The sequence below is a fragment of the Gracilinanus agilis genome, chromosome 3, assembly GCF_016433145.1.
Source record: "Gracilinanus agilis isolate LMUSP501 chromosome 3, AgileGrace, whole genome shotgun sequence".
Lineage (NCBI taxonomy): Eukaryota > Metazoa > Chordata > Mammalia > Didelphimorphia > Didelphidae > Gracilinanus > Gracilinanus agilis.
The window spans coordinates 605,120,544-605,139,944 of NC_058132.1; the positions used below are offsets into that span (position 1 = coordinate 605,120,544).

At 36.9% G+C, this 19,401-nt stretch overlaps 1 protein-coding gene across 3 annotated transcripts in view; it reads left to right on the top strand.

The window, feature by feature from the left end:
* The window catches only part of UNC80 (unc-80 homolog, NALCN channel complex subunit), a 233,058-nt gene that overhangs the window by 32,484 nt on the left and 181,173 nt on the right, over nucleotides 1–19,401 (top strand). For all 3 annotated transcript variants that reach the window (XM_044667510.1, XM_044667509.1, XM_044667511.1), the window contains exons 8-12: nucleotides 10,561–10,822; nucleotides 12,567–12,701; nucleotides 13,665–13,881; nucleotides 14,956–15,096; nucleotides 18,572–18,840. In XM_044667510.1, coding sequence (XP_044523445.1) covers nucleotides 10,561–10,822; nucleotides 12,567–12,701; nucleotides 13,665–13,881; nucleotides 14,956–15,096; nucleotides 18,572–18,840 — 1,024 coding nt within the window. The remainder of the gene's footprint in view (nucleotides 1–10,560; nucleotides 10,823–12,566; nucleotides 12,702–13,664; nucleotides 13,882–14,955; nucleotides 15,097–18,571; nucleotides 18,841–19,401) is intronic.

Genomic DNA, 19,401 nt, shown 5'->3' on the forward strand with positions numbered 1-19,401 from the left:
GCTTATCTTTTCATTTGATTTTGGGGCATCTTTCTCCAATTGGGAGCTTCTGTCTTTTAACCTATTAATTTCATTTTGAGCTATTTCCCACTTTTCTTGCCAAGTCTCTTCCATCGTTCTCATGATATCAAATTTGAACTCTTCAAAAGCTTGTGACCAATTTTCATTTTTTTCGGAAGGTTTGCATGTGTTTACTTGTTTGTTCTCCTCTGCTGTCTGCCCTGTTGTCTGGATTTTTTCTCTGTAAAAGTCATCGAGTGTTAATACTTTCCTCTTGTTTTTTCTCTTGGTTAGTACTTGGGCATTGCTTGCCATTATTATGTTGGTTTTTCCTTCTCAGTCAGAAGTCTGAGTGAGGCGGGCAACCTCTCTGTGTATAGGAGCTGTGGAACAGTTTTTGCCTGAGGCACAACACAGTGCACCCCTCTCAGCTTTATCGTGCCTAAGGTCTGCACTCTTTAGGCTCCTGGGGTCTCAAGTCTAGCTGTTCTCAGTCAAGCCTCCTGGTAGTCTCCTTACTTGCTCCTCTGCCCAAGCCTCCTTTATAAGTCTCAACTTTCTGCTTCTATGATCTGTCACCCCTCTGCTCTAGATCTGCACCCAAGGACCACACTCAAGGTTTGTGTTCAAAGTCTGTGTTTGTTAGCCTCTTGAGGTCTTACGTCTTACTGCTTTCAGGAGCAAGCCCCTGATGATCTCAATTAGCTGCCAAGAACTTAGTGAATACCTCACACTTGCTCTAACTCTTGTGTGCTGGCTCTGGGACTGTTGATGGGTGGGAAGTAGGAGGCGGGTTGATCATCTTGCATTTTAGTGAGAGCTATTTCACCCCCTTATAGCATGGAAATGCCCAAATCCCATGTACCTTCAATACTGCACCCTATTGCGGGGTCCCTTTGTTCATCTGGATTTGGTTTTTGTGTCCTTTTGAGGTATCATGTATTGGTTGGTTATTGCTTCTACTCTGCAGCCATCTTAACCCGGATGTCCTCGAAAGGAAAGTATTCTCCCAAAGACCTAAAACTCTTTTTCTTATTGCCCATGTCTATATGAACGATGACTGATAATCACATAGTTTACTGGATCACCCAATTAGTCATTGATAATTGTAAGTTTGCACTAATTAGTTAGTATCCAGTCAGTTCTAGGCATACATAGTATTCAAACCTGTAGAACTCAAATTAATATCCAGCAACTAATCCAACAAATAAAACCAAATATTAATTTTATTAAGTTTATTAGTAATCACTTGAAGTAGGAGGAATGAAGAGGAAACAGAAGTAAAAAAAATCCTAATTATTTAACAAAATTTAGACTACATTACTAAATTCTCCTTGCCTATTTAAAAAGCCTGCTCCACCAAAGCCCCAACATGAAGATAAGTGGGTGAGAGGCAGATTTATATCCTCCCTGTGTCATCACATAAAGTGAGGAGAGTGGGGTGCTAGGAATTGTAGATTTTAGGGTAACAGATTCTAATTACACAGTCCCCCCCATGATCCTTTGGGAGACCAGTCTCCCCAATGAATCACTTAACCATAACTATCTTATATCTCTGAAGATCTTCTAACTAAAGGTGCATACAATATTGCACTTTCTAAGAGGAAACTATAATAGTTAAGAGATAAGAGGGAAATAGAAGAGAGAGCAAAACCAATGTTTGTTAGACGCCTTGACAAAAAAGCCAGTTTGGGGTCAGTACCCTTTGACATAAGAGTTTACATTCAAAATAAATGCATTCAACCTCCCTCATCCCAGTTCAATTTCACTACATCCCGAAGTTCATTCTGGATATTTTAGTGCAGTGTGTGGTTTCTGCAGGCATCTTCATGATGCCTTCTCCAAGCAATTCACTTTCTTGATTTGGGGAAGTAGAAAGTTTATGCTAAAATTACTCTCAAACAAGGAAAAATTTTATAAAACTAGAATTTTATAATAATTATAAAATCCCCCCTGATAAGGTGTTGAAAAACATACAGATTACCCAGGGATACATGACTGAATTATGGGGTGTATAAATTGTGTCAAAAGAAAATCAAAATTATAAAAAAGGAAAAACAAATAAAAGAAAAATTAAACTTTGGGGAAAAAAGAAAAAATTCAAAATCAGAATGAAAATATCAAAATCTATGTATATAAAAATTTCTGAATAAACAAGAATAAATCTGTAACAGGTTGTTACATCAGGATTCAATTAAAGTAATTTCTGTCCCTCAAGTCTGTAGGACAAATGTAGTAATATTGCACTTTACCACTGGAAATGAAGACTACAGGAAGTTGTCATACTATAAGAGAGAAAAAAGGACTAGATTTTTTTGTAAAACAGAAGTATCATTCCTTGGTCTGATTTTACCTTCACTCTCAGGGATACAGGAGCCAAGATGGTAGACAAACTTGAGTACTTGTTAGAATGTGGCACAGGGAAGACCTATGTCTGACATATGTCAAACAGCCACAACTTCAATCTCCAACAAGTTCTTTGTCTTGGCACGGATTCTCATTAATCTCACTGGGATTGGTTGGTCTTCTTGACCATGTTCTCGTAGGCACTGTGCAAATTAACTTTGCTTCCTTGGCACTGTGTGATGGCTCTTTTGTAATTCCTTCTTCTGGAATCAGACACAATCATTAATCAAAGTCCCTTAACATTTATCAATCAATGGCAGGTTTCCCTCTTCTAAAGCTTTTGGGTATGCATTAATATTAGAACAAATGGGTATTATAAACTTGTGTTAGTGCAAAATCAAAAAACCATTAATGCTGATAACATTGGCTTCAAGAACAAAAAAATGAGAGAAAAAAGAAAACTCAAATACTCTATTGCACATACAAGGGAAACAAAATAATACAATTTTAAAAAATCAAAAAAATATATAGTTCACAATCAGTGACACACTATATTTGGCCAAGAAGAGGCAGAATGCAAAGGTTTCTCACTCAAAAATGAGATCCATTTCCTTTTTAACTTAGCTATGATCCACAGTATGAGTGTATATAATTTTCACTAAGAAAACAGCTTTATAAAAAACAGTAGTATAGCAACTAATTCACATTCAATAAGTACCAAAATCCTCAAAATCATAATAACCCACTTAATGACAATAGCAACCAAACCCACTATCATTAGGATTCACATGAGTCTCTATAGCCACTGAAGCTCATGGATACTTGTCACAAGTTCTCCAGATCTAGCAAATCTTTCAACCTTGGCTGAGATATTTTTAACTAAGTCTTTTAGTGCCATCATTCCAAATTTTGGCAGAAGAGTCCAGAAAAAAACACAAACCTCTGTACTGCTAATAAAAACCTTTTGGGTCCAAAATGTTACCAAGAATCTAGATCATTCTGGTGGAAGGATAGAGTAAGCTGAAGAATTACAAATATAAAAAAATTCAGAAGCTATTAGGCTTCATGCAAAATGCTTCCTCTAACAGGCCATTCAGGGGTACCGTGCCCCCTAGAAAAAATTTTACCACCTCTGGATGAACCTCCCTCCTCTGGCATGAGACTGTAACAGCTATAAAAGGCATGTCTTTATATGTCCCATCCACTACAATGTGTAGGTGAGAGCTACAATAGTGAAAATCATTTCAGGCGGCTCATCCATTACATTTTTATAAATGTGGAGGTGGGGAATATAATAGTGCTACAGCATTTCACTTCAGCTATTAAATGGGCCCTTACCTCTTATTATACACAACTCAAAGGTAGGCAAATGATCAGTCAGAGTGGTGCTCCTAAATATCTGAAAATCACTTCTGACGACTCCTTAAAATCAATTGAGATTTTTTACTCATTAAATTCTCAAAAGGTTGTATACAAGTTATAACCAGTTTGATGGAGTTCATCCATCATCATCTATGTGTCAATGAACAAAGGCAAAAAGGCAGAAAAAGCTATTTAGGCAACATGTGACCTTGATGGATCTGGTAACAAACCCAGCATCTTTAAGGACCTATGGTTTTGCCATGGAAAAGGGTTTGCACAAGTTGTTTATGGACCTTTACAATGATATTTTCTTCAATCTAGTCATGTGGGGAGGTACAAATAAAGATAGTAGGATGGTGCAAATAAAAAATAGTGTAACAGAACATATAGCTAATAGCCAAAACATGGTAACTTAAAGTGGCATAGGGTAACAGAATATATTAGATTAGATGAATATGTGAACTTAACAAACAAAATTAAATATTTAAACAAACAATCAGCAAATACAATATATGTGGCAGGATACAGGCACTGAATTCAAGAGTTCTTTCTCTTTTTTTTCAATTCCAATGGCTATATTACAGAGATTTCTTCACTATTTGGAGGGGAAAAAAACTGAAAGAGTTAACAATGGAGTCTGAAAAAAGACTTAAAAATTCACTAACTGACTCTTTAAGTCAGGAGTCCTGACTTAAGGCAGTCCCCTCTCCATTATCATCATCTATCTAGATCCTTTGGTCACACCTCTAGGGTTCCCCATACCCACACTGATCATAGTGTAGATGAATCCCATATTGGATGTGTTGCAGATACAGGGCAGGCCAAAATGGCAAGGGGGTGTAGGGAGATGAATCTCACCGTGAATCTCAGGATTACTCAATCCAATCACAAGGACCAGTGCACTGAAGAACAGTAGTAAGAAAAGATACTCCAAAACTTTGAGCTGTACAAGCTCTGTAATGCTCTCCTGGAATAGGAGCTGTTTGAGGGAGGCAGGAAACTGGGCCATTCTTACAATTCTACTTATTAAATTGGTTGCCTACCTACTTTATGTTTGGAAGAACCTTCCTTCCTCTCCTCCCAAGGGATAAAAACACCAGGGAGTGTAAGGGAAAAAAAGGGTTTTTTGTTGGGTGAATATTAAAAGTTTTGGTCACTAATGAATTGAATAAATATCAATCCCTAATGAGAAAACCTCAAGTCAAAATGACTTTTATGGTAGTTTATTTATAAATGAGAAGAGGGAGAGAAAATAAGAAAATCAGAGAGAGGATAGGGTAAGATAAGTAATCTAACAGACTGAGTAATTTGCTCTGGCCCCTGGTTCAACCCAGTCAGGTTTAACTAATCCTCAATCAGAGAAGGCTGAGGGCCAGGGATAAATGAAGCAAAAGCTTCAGTCTCCAATCCTCTCTTGAAAGGAGAGTTCCTTCAGAGAAATCCAGGAAAGGCCAGTTTTTCACTCACCATGTGTAGTTCTAAGAGAGAGATTTAAGAGTCATCTCACCACATCCAAGGTCCCAGCCAGGCAGCCAGAGTTCCCTCAGGTCCAAGACACAAACAAGAAGAGTACTACAGGAAGTTGTCACTCCCTTTTAAAAGTGCTTCTTTTTCTTAACTTCCTGTGCCTTCCTCTTAGTTTACGTGTCCAATAACAACAGATGCTTTGCTTAATTCTGATCTGTCACCTACTTTCACACACATAGATTACAGACTTCCCCACTTGTGAATTAAGTGGTGGTGTTTACGTCTTTGGTGATTAAATCTAAGAATGGGCAGGGTAGATTTAATTTCACTATCACAGGAATCACTTGCTTCCTCTGCCACATGGACAGGGAGTTAAGAGGGTAGAAGCACCTCCTAAGGTAAAAGTCCTTTAGGAGTTTTATTGTTGCCTAAAAGAAATACCCGGGCTTTGAATTCAGGTGTTAGCAATGCAAGGAAAGAGGGATTAATACTTTTCCAGCAACAGTAACAACAGGAGGAGGAGAAACGGAGCCTGCAATGGCTGGTGGGACTGCCCAGGCAGTAAGCAAGGGAGGCAGCAGCAGGAAGCAAGGCAGATAGATGGAGACGCCTCTACTCCCCAGAGGGGAAAGGCTAAAAAGCTGTGGCAGGAGAAACATGATTTCTTTTGAAACTAATTTACTCATAGAGAATTAAGGGTACTAAACTCCACTTCTGGTCACCATAAATGTAGGACTTAAATTAACATCCAGCAACTCCAAGTATTGATTTTTAAAAGTTTATTGATAATAACTTGAAGTAGAAGGAATTAAAAGGAAATAGAAGTAAAACAACCTAGTTATTTAACAAAATTAAGACCACATGACTAAGTTCTCCTTGATTGTTTAAAAAACCTGTTCCACTAAAGACAGAAAGACAAGAGAGCAAGAGGCAGGGCTACACCAAGTGAATATCCTCCCTACATCAGCACATAACGTGAGGAGAGTGGGGTGCTGGGAATTGTAGTTTTTAGAGCAACATATTCTAATTACACAAACTAAATAAATTGGTGGACAAAGCAAGCAGAGTAGTTCTTTTTTTTTTAATCTTTACCTTCCATCTCAGAATCAATACTGTATATTGATTCCAAGGTAGAAGAGTAGCAAGGGCTGTACAATGGGGATTAAGTGACTTGCCCAGGGTCACACAGCTAGAAAGTATCTTAGGACATATTTGAACCCATGACCTGAGGTCTCTAGGCCTGGCTTTCAATCTATTGAGTCACCTAGCTATCCCCTAGATATTTTTTGAGACAGATATTAACTAATTTAGACTATTGGAATACCAAATAATAAATGACTCTCCAAGACAATCTTACTCATTCCTCAGAAATGACATGAATACCGTTAGAATCAAGTACACTGTAGTAACAGTGTATTACCTATATATTCAGGGTAAGAAATGGTTATTAAGTTCCTCTAAGTTGATACCTTACTAGAGAGAATTGTTTTGAATGCTGAGATAATTAAATAAATGTTTAATAACACATAACTGTTGCGGGGTGGGGGTTGTCACCAATTCTTGTGAAATATTATTTTCCTTTTCAAATATTCCTGTATTTTTTGTATTACTTTATATATGTGATATCCTTCCCAGTAAAACCCAAGTTCCTTAAGGGCAATCATTATTGAGTTTTATCTTTGCATTTTCACCTAGGATGGTGTCTGACAGGCACTTGACAAATGTTTGTTCTTTGGAATTAAGAATGCAACTAATTTTGATTACAAATACAAGAAAATCTTTTACTAAAAAATAATTGTTTCTGTTACCTTACACTAATTGAAAAGACATATGCATTGATCCCAGAAGACTAATAATTAATTATCACATATTAACCAGTCTGACTTTTATTTATACTGCTTTTTGCCAAGAAATTAAATTCTGAGTTATGCTAAACTGATACTGATGTTCTTAGACAGTTAGGAGGAAGAATGGACCAAGCTTTGGACATGAAATAACCAAGACTAAAGTTCAGATACTATCCAATAAGTTTATTAACTGTGTGACCCTAAGCAAGGGACTTAACACAACTTTAGTCTTCTTCTCTCTACAAAATGGAGATATGATTACCTTCCACGTGGGCTAGTATGAAAATCTAATATGCAAAGTACTTTGTAAACCTTAAAGTGTTACATATAAGTTATTGTTGTTATCAGTAGTTAATAGTATTCTTCTTTGATATGAATGATAAGCATCTGGGTTTTAAACTTCTTTCCCTTATATCTTTATTTCTGTCAATGGCCCTATTATCCCCACAGTGACTCAAGGTTCCCACCCTCAGTCATCTTTGTCTCTTCCTTCCATGGCATAATTAACCTCCAACTTCAGGAAAGGGTTCCTCTCCAATATGTCTCATTTCCATCCCATGTTTTTTTTTCTCCTGCAACCATTTTTTTAGATGTCCATCACCTCTCATCTATTATAATAGCCTCTTAACTAATCTTTCTATCACTTCTCCAATCTGTCCATCAGAGCACTGCCAATGCACTATTTTAGTCATCTCACTTCTCTCCTCTAAAACTTTTAATGACTACCTATTGCCTAACACTAATATTCAAGGTTATCTCCAGTCTATCTCCAACCTACCTTTCTAGCTCTTTCTCACATTGTTCTATTATATTTGTTCTACATTGCACCTAAATTGCTATACTTTCTGAATTTTTTTTATCCTGCCTGGTCATCTCTCCATATCTTTATTATTGCTATTTCTTATACCTATGATGAATTTCCCCATTTAAATTTTCTCAGAGCACTTTGGAGTTCTTTGTTGCACCAGTAATAACAGGCATTTATAGAGTAATATTTATTTGTCAAATAGATATATTTATGTATGCTTTAAAATCACTCACTTATGACATTTGATTGCCATTTTTCTTCATGCTTTATCATGTCTATTAAATTGTATTAAAATAACTAATTGAAAACCTCTCGTGGATTAGGGTATATTCTCATTAAAATATACGAAAAGATTTGCATAAAATGAGATGAAGAAAATAAGGATGCATGGATGTAGGGAATGGCTACATTAATAAAATCATGGATTCATTGTAAATATTAGATTATAAATCTTAAGAATAAGGGGCATCTCTAATTTCATCTTTGTATCATCGGTACAGTGCTCATACTAGACACCAAATAAATTCTTGTTGAATTGAATTGTATTAAAAAGCAAACCAGATTAAAGATTGGCAAAGAGAACCATTCCAGGCTTTGTAGTAAATGAAAATGATGGAAATCATGATATTACTTCATCTAGTACAAACCAGTGCTCTTGAGATTGGTTCTATTCAGGTTTAGTAAAAAAGTTCCATGTCAAAACTGTCTACAGAATAACAGATGTCAAGAAAAAAATTTTTAATTCAGCCTACTTTTCTATTGACAGGACAATAAATGTTTCAATATTTAGAATCCCCTCACTGTGAAGAGATTGGTTTTTAAAATTTTATTCAGATGTTTATTACTGTGTAGATACAGTGTTGGCCTGGCAAAATACCCCCTGAAGATGAAAAAAAAAGCATTATTATATGACTACAAACTTAGTCAGCATTTATAGTGGTTAGAGAGCTAGTCTTGAAGTCAGGAAGACCTGTGTTCAAGTCCTACCCTGCACACATATTGTCTAAGACAGTGGTTCCCAAACGTTTTTGGCCTACTGCCCCATTTCTAGAAAATATATTACTCAGCCCCCTGGAAATTAATTTTTTTAATTGTAATAGCAATTAATAGGAAAGATAAATGCACCTGTGGCCATCACTGCCCTCCTGGATCACTGCAGCGCCTACCAGGGTGTGGTGGCGCTCACTTTGGGATTCACTGGTCTAAGAGGACTTAACTTCTCCATGCTCAAGGCATCATTCTAATACTCTAAACTACAGAGTATTAGCCCACCTACACTAAAGTTTCTTAATCTGGGAGCTCCCTATACCAATGAAGTCTCAGTTCCAATTTTTATCCTTAATTTATAACTTGATCCATTCTTCTGCTATATTTCACCTAAAAAGATCCTTTAAAGATGAAACGTTAGGCTAATTGCTTGATGTTCCCTTCCTTTGAAGGACTCCTGGAAGCTGGCTTCATCAACAGATACTAAGAAAGTTGCAAGCCTCCAAGCCAAAAGTTATGGAACTGGGGCTCCTACTTCTACACCCCTTCCTTAGTCACTTCCCTCTTATGACTTTTCCCCCTTTAAGTCTCATTAGTCCAATCTGATTTCACCTGTATAGAAATGTGGTTATGGAGTAGAGATTGAAGTGCAAGTGCAGATCTTTGATATTTGTCCTGATTCTGAGCACAAAGTAGTTGGCTCTTGAAAAAATAACTTTTGACATATATCCTTAGCAAAGGGAAGAATCTTTGATCTGGATATATAAACCTATGTTTTTAAGAGTAGAGGGAAACCCATCAAGTCCAGATTGAATGGCTGAAAAGATCTAATTTCAAAGAATTAAGAGAATCTGAGAAAACTTCATAGTTAAATCTAAAATGTGACTTTCTCTATGTGTTGCCTGAGGACACCAGAAATCTATCCCATTGCAAAACAGAGACAGTTCCAAATTTACCATGCAAGATAAGCATGAGATTTGCTGAGATCTTGTGAATTTGTAGTGTGTCTTAATTAGGTGGAATGGGATAAGAGCACACTGAGAAGCAATTAAAGCTAGAATATGACTTTCCCTGAGTATTTCCAGGAGCCATCAGAAATCTATCCTATTGCAAAAATGGAGATGATTCCTAAAGTCATATAAAATTTGTTGAGGTACAATGAGGTGTATGGTTAAGTGAGAATCTACTAACCTTGAAATTACTAATGTTCATCCTTCAAGTTGGAAGTGGCAACTTCCTTCAAGGTTAAGTTCAATAGGTCTTACTTGATTCTCCCAGTTATTAATTCCCAACACTCTGAAAAACACTTCATATTTATTTAGTATAAGTTGATTTACTTATCTGTAATTATATGTGTCATCCTAGGCTAGGGGTTCTTAACCTGGGGGCCCTGAACTTTTAAAGAATATTTTGATAACTATTTAAATATAATTTTTTCCTTCATGATCCCATGTGTTTGATTGTATTTATTTTAAAAATATTCTGAAGTTTCCATAGTCTTCACCATACTGCCAAAGGGTCCATGCTGCAAAAATCAATAGACAAATTAATGAATGGATAGACAAAAGAATGAATAAATGAATTAAATTAGAACCTCCTGCCCTAGGTGAATATATAAGCTCCTTCTGGGCAGTGGCTACTTGTCCGTATATCCCAAGCACTTAGCACAGTGCATGACACATGACAGATTTTCCCTAGAAGTTTACTGAATGATTGCTGATTTCTTGATTTGATATGGAACAGGGCTTCTCTGGTGATACCTCCTTGCCAAAGGTCCCGCTATGCCACCTACTTTGATGTTGCTGTACTACGCTGCCTGCTCCAGCCCCATTGGTCAGAGGAAGGCACTCAGTGGTCCCTGATGTATTATCTGCAAAGATTAAGGCATATGTTAGAAGAGAAGCCAGAAAAGTCCCCAGAGCCAGAGATTCTGCACCTGCCCAGACCTCGCAGCAGCTCCATGGTGGCAGCAACTCCCTCGCTAGTGAACACTCATAAAACCCAAGTAAGAATGTTTTTATACACTCTGGAATAATCACTTTACAAATTACCAAGCACTGGGGCAGTGAGGTGGCACAGTGGATTAAGAGTCATATCTGGAGTTGGGAGGACCTGGGTTCAAATATGATCTCAGATATTTCCTAGTTGTAAGATCCTCAGCAAGTCACTTAACCCAATTTGCCTAGCCTTGCCCTTCTGTCTTAGAGTTGTTACTAAGACAGATGATGAGGTTAGCTTTTTTAAATTAAAAACAGGGGACAAGTAGGTGATTCAGTGGATAGAAAGCCATTCCTAGAGACAGGCAGTCCCAAGTTCAAATATGTCCTTGGACACTTGCTACTTGTCTGAACCTAGGCAAGTCACTTGACCCCAATGCCCAGTCCTTACCACTCTTCTGCCTTAGAACAATACTAAGTATCAGTTCTAAGGTGGGATGTGAGGATTAATTTTTTTTAATGTTTAAACAAGTTGACAAGTATTTACTTTCTCCTTTATCTCTGCAAATGACTATCATTGCATTGTGGGCTTATTCTATTTGGAGGATGGCCATAAACTTTTATTTTTCCTATGTCTTTTGCTGCTAGAGTTTGGGTGTTTTTACCATTCTTTTCCAGAAAATTTAGCCCCCAAACAAGAACCTATTAAATTCACTAACATACATTTAAGGCTCTGCTGATATAAAATGGAATGTTCTACTAAAGGAAATATTCTGGTAAACTGAGCTAAACATATATGCCACAATTAAATAGACAACTTTTAAAGCATTCGAATAAAATAAAAATGTTAATGCCCCACATTTATGAGCTTGTGAATATGTACAAGCCGCTTTACACACAGCTTTTCCATGAGGTGTCAGTGAAACTTATTGATGCCATTTTAGGGATGAAAAAAACTGAAAAAGTATAAAATGACTTGCCCAGGGTCACTTAAGTACTAAATATTATACTTGTACTGAACATTAGTGACTCAATTTTTAAAGATAAATGTAGATATTTGAGAAAATATGCTGAATATTTCTACCTTTCCTCATTAAAAGATTCTGAAAATTGTTAAAAAAATGAACCCATTAGTTTATTTATCTTTCACTATAAAAGTAACAAAGTACAAAAATTTTGAAGTAGTGTGAGGGGGCTCATGGGAACATAGTTTTAGAGCTGGGAGAGAAAGCATCTAATATCACCTTTCGCTGTACAGAAAGCTTTCTAACATTTCAAATTTAGTTAATTGAAAGTATCATATTAGAAAAATTCTAGCATATGATATAATTATGGAATTTTGAAAGCAAAGAGTAACTATATAAAAGGGGAGCTTGAAATAGCAAAAATATGCACTTTCACCTGCTGGAGGATAATTCTAGCTAAAGTGGGTGGCTATTTGGATGAATCATTGCAGTGAAAATTCTTCATTGCACCCAAATATCTTGTTCTTTCATTTTAATACAACCAGGAAATAAGACTTCCAGACTTTTAGACTATGCAGCACCACAGCATGGTGTTTGTCCCCAGAAAAGTAGGACAAGAAGTTAATAATGCATGAAATAAGGTCTTCTTGCAATGACAAAATGCAGTAGTTGGGAAATGCCAGGTTTTAAAAGTTCAATACTTAATGGGCAATTTGAAAGCAAATAATCTAATAACTATCCACAAATAAGACCTCAAAAAGAACTGCATCATCTTAATAGAACTTACAGGAGTTATCAGCCATTGGCTTGATTTTTTTCCACATCTGACTTTATTATTTTTTTTAAGGATCTCACTATGAAATGTAACGAGGAAGAAAAATCTCTGAGTACAGAAGCCTTTTCCAAAGTGTCCTTGACCAATTTGCGTAGATCTGCAGTTCCCGATCTGTCGTCAGATTTGGGCATGAACATTTTTAAGAAGGTGAGTGAAACCAGCAAAGATGCGAAATGTATTATTGAAGAAAGAAATAAACAACCCTAACTAACTCAACTAGATACCTAGAAGGAGGCAATATTGTCCCATGGAAAAGGGTATAGATGCCCCTGTAGACAATGACAATCCTAATTCTGTTTACTGCTATTATTTATCTAGGAAGACAGTATGCCATATACATTGGTTTGCTTGTATCTTTTTCCCAGAGTACTGATAATGTGTATTCACAGTATTCACTCACTGGATCTCACCCAATTCTCCTTTTGTGTCCATTGCCACATATTTTCAAATTGACTGCTTTTGATGACTGGCTTTCATGTTGAGACCCATTACCTTGGCTTTCTTGTTACTGGGCTAACAGACCACAAGTAGAAGTGAGTGGAAAAAACTACCTGTGCCTATCTTTGTTCCCTATTTTTAGGTAGCAGGCAGCTTTCCAGTAAACGGGCAGACAGATGAGTCACTGATGTCCAAAATAGAGCAAGGGAAGACACATGCCAGTCAATACTTCAATGAAAGTTATATGTTTTCTTCCCTTGCTCTATTTTGGGCAGCATCAGTGATTTGTTCTATGTCTGTCCTTTTCCCAGAATATTGTCTGTTTTTTTACTACCAATTTTAAGGTCTCTGGATAACTGAACTGTGTGCAATCATTCCTGTGACCTTTTCTTTCCCTCTCTACCTATATCCCTACCCCTACCCTTACCTCTCTCTCTCTGTCTCTCTGTCTCTCTCTCTCTCTCTCTCTCTGTCTCTCTGTCTCTCTCTCTGTCTGTCTCTCTGTCTCTCTGTCTTTGTCTCTGTCTCTGTCTCTCTGTCTGTCTTTGTCTCTCTGTCTGTCTCTATTTCTCTCTCTATCTCTGTCTCTCTATCTCTGTCTCTCTGTCTCTGTTTCTCTGTCTCTGTCTGTCTGTCTGTCTGTCTCTCTCCTTGATTTCCTCCATTCTGCAGTTTAAAAGTCGAAAGGAAGACCGAGAACGCAAAGGTTCTATCCCATTTCACCATACGGGAAAGAGAAGACAGCGTCGAATGGGAGTGCCTTTCCTGCTTCATGAAGATCACCTGGATGTGTCACCCACCCGCAGCACCTTCTCATTTGGGAGCTTCTCTGGACTTGGAGAAGATAGACGTGGCATTGATAAAGGAGGCTGGCAAACCACCATATTAGGTGACAGCAAGACTCAAGTGTTTTCTGTGATGTTCCAATCTAATATTTTAAAGAATATAGAACTTCAAAATCTTTCTGGAGGAGCTAGGCTAAAGATCTTGAAGAAGTACAAGTTCCAAGTACAGAATAATTCCATGTCTTCACAATCAAAACAGAGCATAGGCAATTATCTGAAAATTTCCTTTGAGTGATCTAGATAACTTCTAATTATCAAATCACGTGGTTCCAGAGACCTAGCATTAAAGTGCTCAAAGACCCACGAAGCATTATGGATCCAAAGTTAGTTTAATAACCCTGCTATATACAAATATCATTTTTATAATGTAATAATAGAAATAATATAAGGGAACAATAGGGAGTTTGATTAAGGTTTCAGAATTAGGAAAATTAGGGTTCATGCTCAGCTCCTAATATGACAAACTATGTGCACCTGGGCTAGGCAACTAACTTCTTAGTGTTCCCCAGGAAACTTTCAATAATTATACATTGTAGGAGGCTGATCTGCATAGTCTGAAGGATTTTTCTCACCCAGAATTTCCCCATAGCAATGGAATCACAGGTAAAAAAAAAAAAAAGCAATAACATTGGCTAACATTAAGAGCAAATAGTTGGGAGCAGCTAGGTGGCCCACTAGATAGAGCATCAGTCCTTCAGATGGCAGGTCCTGGGTTAAAATCTGGATAAAGATATTTTTTAGCTGTGTGACCTTGGGCAAGTCACTTAAGTCCAATTGCCAAGCCTTAGTGTTCTTCTGCCTTGAAACTGATATTCATTATTGATTCTCAGTCAGAAAGTAAGGGTTTAAAAAAAAAAAAAAGAACCAATAGCTGACCAATATGACAGGTGGTTGCTGGATTTGTGTTAGAATAGATTCAACCCATCCTCAGGAAGTTTCATATAGAGCCTGATCCTAAATTTTAAGGAGAGCAAGATTGTCTGTATTTCTGGCTAAGCTCCATTTCGTTCTCACTGCTCCTACCTCCTCCTATGTCTTTTTTCAAAGATAAAGAATAATTAAATAGTTAAATAGGATCCTTTACAAATTGAAAAAAGAAATACCTTTTTTCACCTTAGGCAAGTTCACCAGACGGGGAAGTTCTGATGCAGCCACTGAAATGGAGAGTCTGAGTGCAAGGCACTCCCATTCCCATCATACACTGGTCAGTGATTTACCAGATCATTCAAACAGCCATGGAGAAAATACTGTCAAAGAAGGTATGTTTATGTTCTGTGTTCTAGCAAGAATTCACGTAAGGTTGAGGTGGGGGAAGCAACGGTCCTTTTTCTGTTTCTGAATTAGTATTATATAAAAATTGTCAGTGGGAATGTCTTCTTCTGTTCTCTATTTGGGCATATCTTATTCATCCTAAAAAAATTCCTACTCTACATCTCCATAGTAGTAGCTATTTTATCTAGCAGGGATGCCCATCATTTGGGGGAATGGTTCACAAAGTTGTGGCATATGATTATGATAGAATACCATTATGCTGAAGGAAATGACAAAAGGCTATTTTTAATGGAAAGACCTACATGAAATTATGAAGAGGAAAATGAACCTAACCATGAGAACATTATATACAGCAACTGATTTATTGTTTGAAGAATGACTTGGGTAGGTCCATCTCCAGAGAAAGAACTGATAAATAGAAACAAGCAAAATATCTTTTTATATATATGTATATACATATATCTTCTGGTCAAATGCTGCCTTCTCTAGTGTGGGGAGGGCAAGGAAGGAGGAGATACCTGGAAATTTTCATAAAATAAATGTAAAATCAATAGCATCTGGCAGCTAGGTGATACAGTGGATAGAATGCCAGGCTTCAAATCAAGAAGACTCATCTTATTGAATTAAAATCTGGCCTCAGATATTGCTAGCTACATAAGCTTGGACAAGTCACTTAACCCTGTTTACCTCAGTTTCCTCATCTGTAAAATGAGCTGGAGAAGTAAATGACTAACTACTTCAGTATTTTTGCCAAGGAAACCCCAAATGGGGTCACAAAGAGTCAGATATAACTGAAACAATTGAACAGCAACAGTGCAAAAGCTAGGACAGAAAGTCAAAGCCTTCATAGAGCCAAAGAGAATATGGCTAAGACACAGAATTTAATATTTTCTATGTCTAGGAAATCTTTCACCTGAAACAAAAACAGCTGGGGGTGGGGGTTAGGGAAAGAGAGTGACTAAGGGTAGACAGAGCACACTGTGATGAAAAGAGATTAAGAATACAATAGGGATAGTACCTAAATGGAGGGATGCCCACGTAACAACTAGAATCAATGAAGAATCTCTAGGTAGTAGTTAGGGTGCCTACAGAGACTCAGAAGCATGATATCTGGAGATTGGCACTTTGGGGCAAAAGCCTTATTTGACTCATGTAGTTTTCATGGCATATCCCCATGTTACTGGCATCTCTGACTTCTTTTGTTCTCTTCTTGGTTGCTAAATGATTCAGTAGTGGCTTCCATCATGGCATTTCTTTCCAGCCACTTCACTTCAATTTTTTAAAAGTCCTTTTCTCTACCTAAAACACATGGGTAATAACAATGATTGAGAAGGACAAAATGGACATGGTCAGAATTCAATATTTTAATTCCAATAGATAAAATTTGGATCTTTAAATTCAGTCAGTGATCCAAAAATAGATAAAACTGATCAGTTGTTGTGAAGTACTAAACTATTATCAGCAGAAGGTTCTAAAATCACCCCAAGGAAATCATGATGAAAAATGCTATCCACAGTCAAAAGATCTGTTGCAGTCTCATTGCAAATCAAAGCATGCCATCTTTCACTTTGTTTCCTTTCTGAGTTTTTTAATGTATGTGTTAAGTGTCTTCTTCCATGAAATGAGAAATGTGGAACTATGTCTTACATAAAAGCACTGGTATAACATATCTGACTATTTACCACTACTGGAGGGAAGGGGAAGAGAGAGGGTGAGAATCTGAATTGTAAAATGTCAGAAAGCAATTTTCAAAATTTTTTTCTACATATAATTGAAAAAAATGTAATAAAAAAAGAATGTCAGTTCTCTAAATGGTCTACTAGTCAGTGCTTTGCTACATTTCAAAGACCATTCATGAATGATCTTTCTTAGACTATGAGAACCCAGCCCAGGAGTTAGGGGACATATAAAAATACAACTATAAGAATTAAATACAAAGTAGAATAGGAGGAAAACTGATCAGTTGTGATGAGGGAAATTAATGAATTAATCAATTAATATTAGAGAATCACAGAATTTCAGAGTTGGAAGGGAACCCACAGGTCATCTAGACTCAAAATACCCAACAAGTATTCATCTGGCTTTTACCTAATGTTCTTCAGGAAGAGGTTATTTACTTCCTCTTGAAGCAACTTGTTCTACTCTTGCACAGTTCTTAACTTTAGTTATTTTTTCCCCTTAACTTAAGCCTAAATGTGCCTCTGCAACTCCTGACACACATCTCATAGGTCTGCCTTCTAGGACCATGTAGAACAAATCTATACCCTACATTTCAGTCCTTTAAATACTCAAAAACAAGTATTATGTCCTGCATGAGGATAATGATGAACTGATTTATGATTATTATTCAAAAATGGTTTATTATTTAATTAATTTATGATATTAAAATATTGTAATACTTTAAATAAATAAATCAGTGTTAAGTATCTCCATTATTAGTGTACTAGGCATTATGGAAAATGCAAATCAATCTATGGACATTGAGGGACTTCTATGTGCCAGACACTGTACTAAGTATTAGAGATGAACATCAAGAGTTAGATAATCTCCGTCCTCAAGGAACTTACATTCTATTAAGAAATAATAAATATTAAACAGAATAATGCATGGTCTCTGTCTTCATGAAGTCTATCAAGGAACATATCATGTGTACAAATAAATATAAGGTAGTATGTAAGAGTGCAATGAAAGCATCAAACTGCATGCTCTGGGAGTTTAGAGGAGGAAACTTCCAATGGAGAATCTTAGAAATAGGATTTAGAACTGTTGGAAAAGAGATGTTCTGCAGCAGAAATAGTATTTGATCTTGGCTTTAAAGACAGGTAGGCATTAAACACAGGAGGAATTGTGCATGATTGGGAAGGAGATAATAGCATGTAAACAAAGACCCAAAGATGGAAAATAATGGGTTTAAGTACTGAGTAGTCTACCTTGAAATGAACACGAAGAAAAGTAGAGGGAAATAAGATTAAAAAGTTAGGCTAAGACTATTCTGTATCAAATTTTGTACACTCCTTGACAGTGCTCAGCAATTTAAAAGCAGTGATAGTGGAGATAGTGGTTAGAGCAGAGGATTGGTAAAATTATTTGGGTGGAAGGAGAAGGAATCTAGAATATTAGAGAAATATGGATTATTTAACATAATAGGTTCCTTGTGTATTTTACTGTGTTTTATTTTTGACTTCAAAAACATGATTGTCAGAAGGCCATAGATTTCACCAAGCTGCTAAGGGGGTCCATGACACAAAAAAATTAAGAAACCTTATTTTATGTATTAGCACATTTGAGAGTGGTGACATCTTCATGATTTTTGTAGTGGGTTAGCCCAGTTTTAATATTGTAGCAAGAGAGCAGAAATCTGTGAGGCTAAAACCATAGTGATTATTATTGTGTCTATTGTGGAAAAGAAACAATGTTGTGGGCTCAGAAGGGAATGGTAAGACATTGTTTTCCCTTTCTCAGTACGATCTCAGATCTCCACCATCACAGTGGCAACCTTCAACACCACCCTGGCATCATTCAATGTGGGCTATGCAGACTTTTTCAGCGAGCACATGAGGAAGTTGTGCAACCAGGTGCCTATCCCAGAGATGCCCCATGAACCTCTGGCATGTGCCAACCTGCCCCGAAGTCTAACTGACTCCTGCATCAATTACAGCTATTTAGAAGATACCGAACATATAGATGGGACTAACAATTTTGTCCACAAGAACGGCATGCTGGATCTTTCGGTAATGAACAAAGGTTAAAGTTTCTCGTGCTATGGATTGACAAATGAGTATTTCTTTGTGGGGTTTATTATGCTATAAAATGAGCAAATATAAGCTATTCTTATTGTTGTCATTGTTATCTCTATTACCAGAAGTAAAGGGAGAAGTGTGAATTTCAAGGAAAATTGAACTTTAAAAGAATAAATCTGCATATGTGTAACCATTTACAAAATTACCTTCTACCACGTATTCATGCTTCAGAAAACTTTAAGTAGCTGTGATTTCATCAGTGCACTTAGAGGACTGACTTTCAAGGAAAAAAAGACTTAGATCCATGACACATACTAACTGTGTGACCGTAAACAAGTCTGGCAAGTGCATGGTGTCTGAAACAGCAAGCACTTAATAAATGTTTATTGACTGTTTGACATCTCAGTGTCCCAGGAAGCTCTTTAAGAATTGAATTTACATGAGGATTGTAAGTCTGTACAGATGGAGGGAGCTTCTGTACTAGAAAGTCCATAAATGATAAAGAGGGAGAGAGAGAGAGAGAGAGAGAGAGAGAGAGAGAGAGAGAGAGAG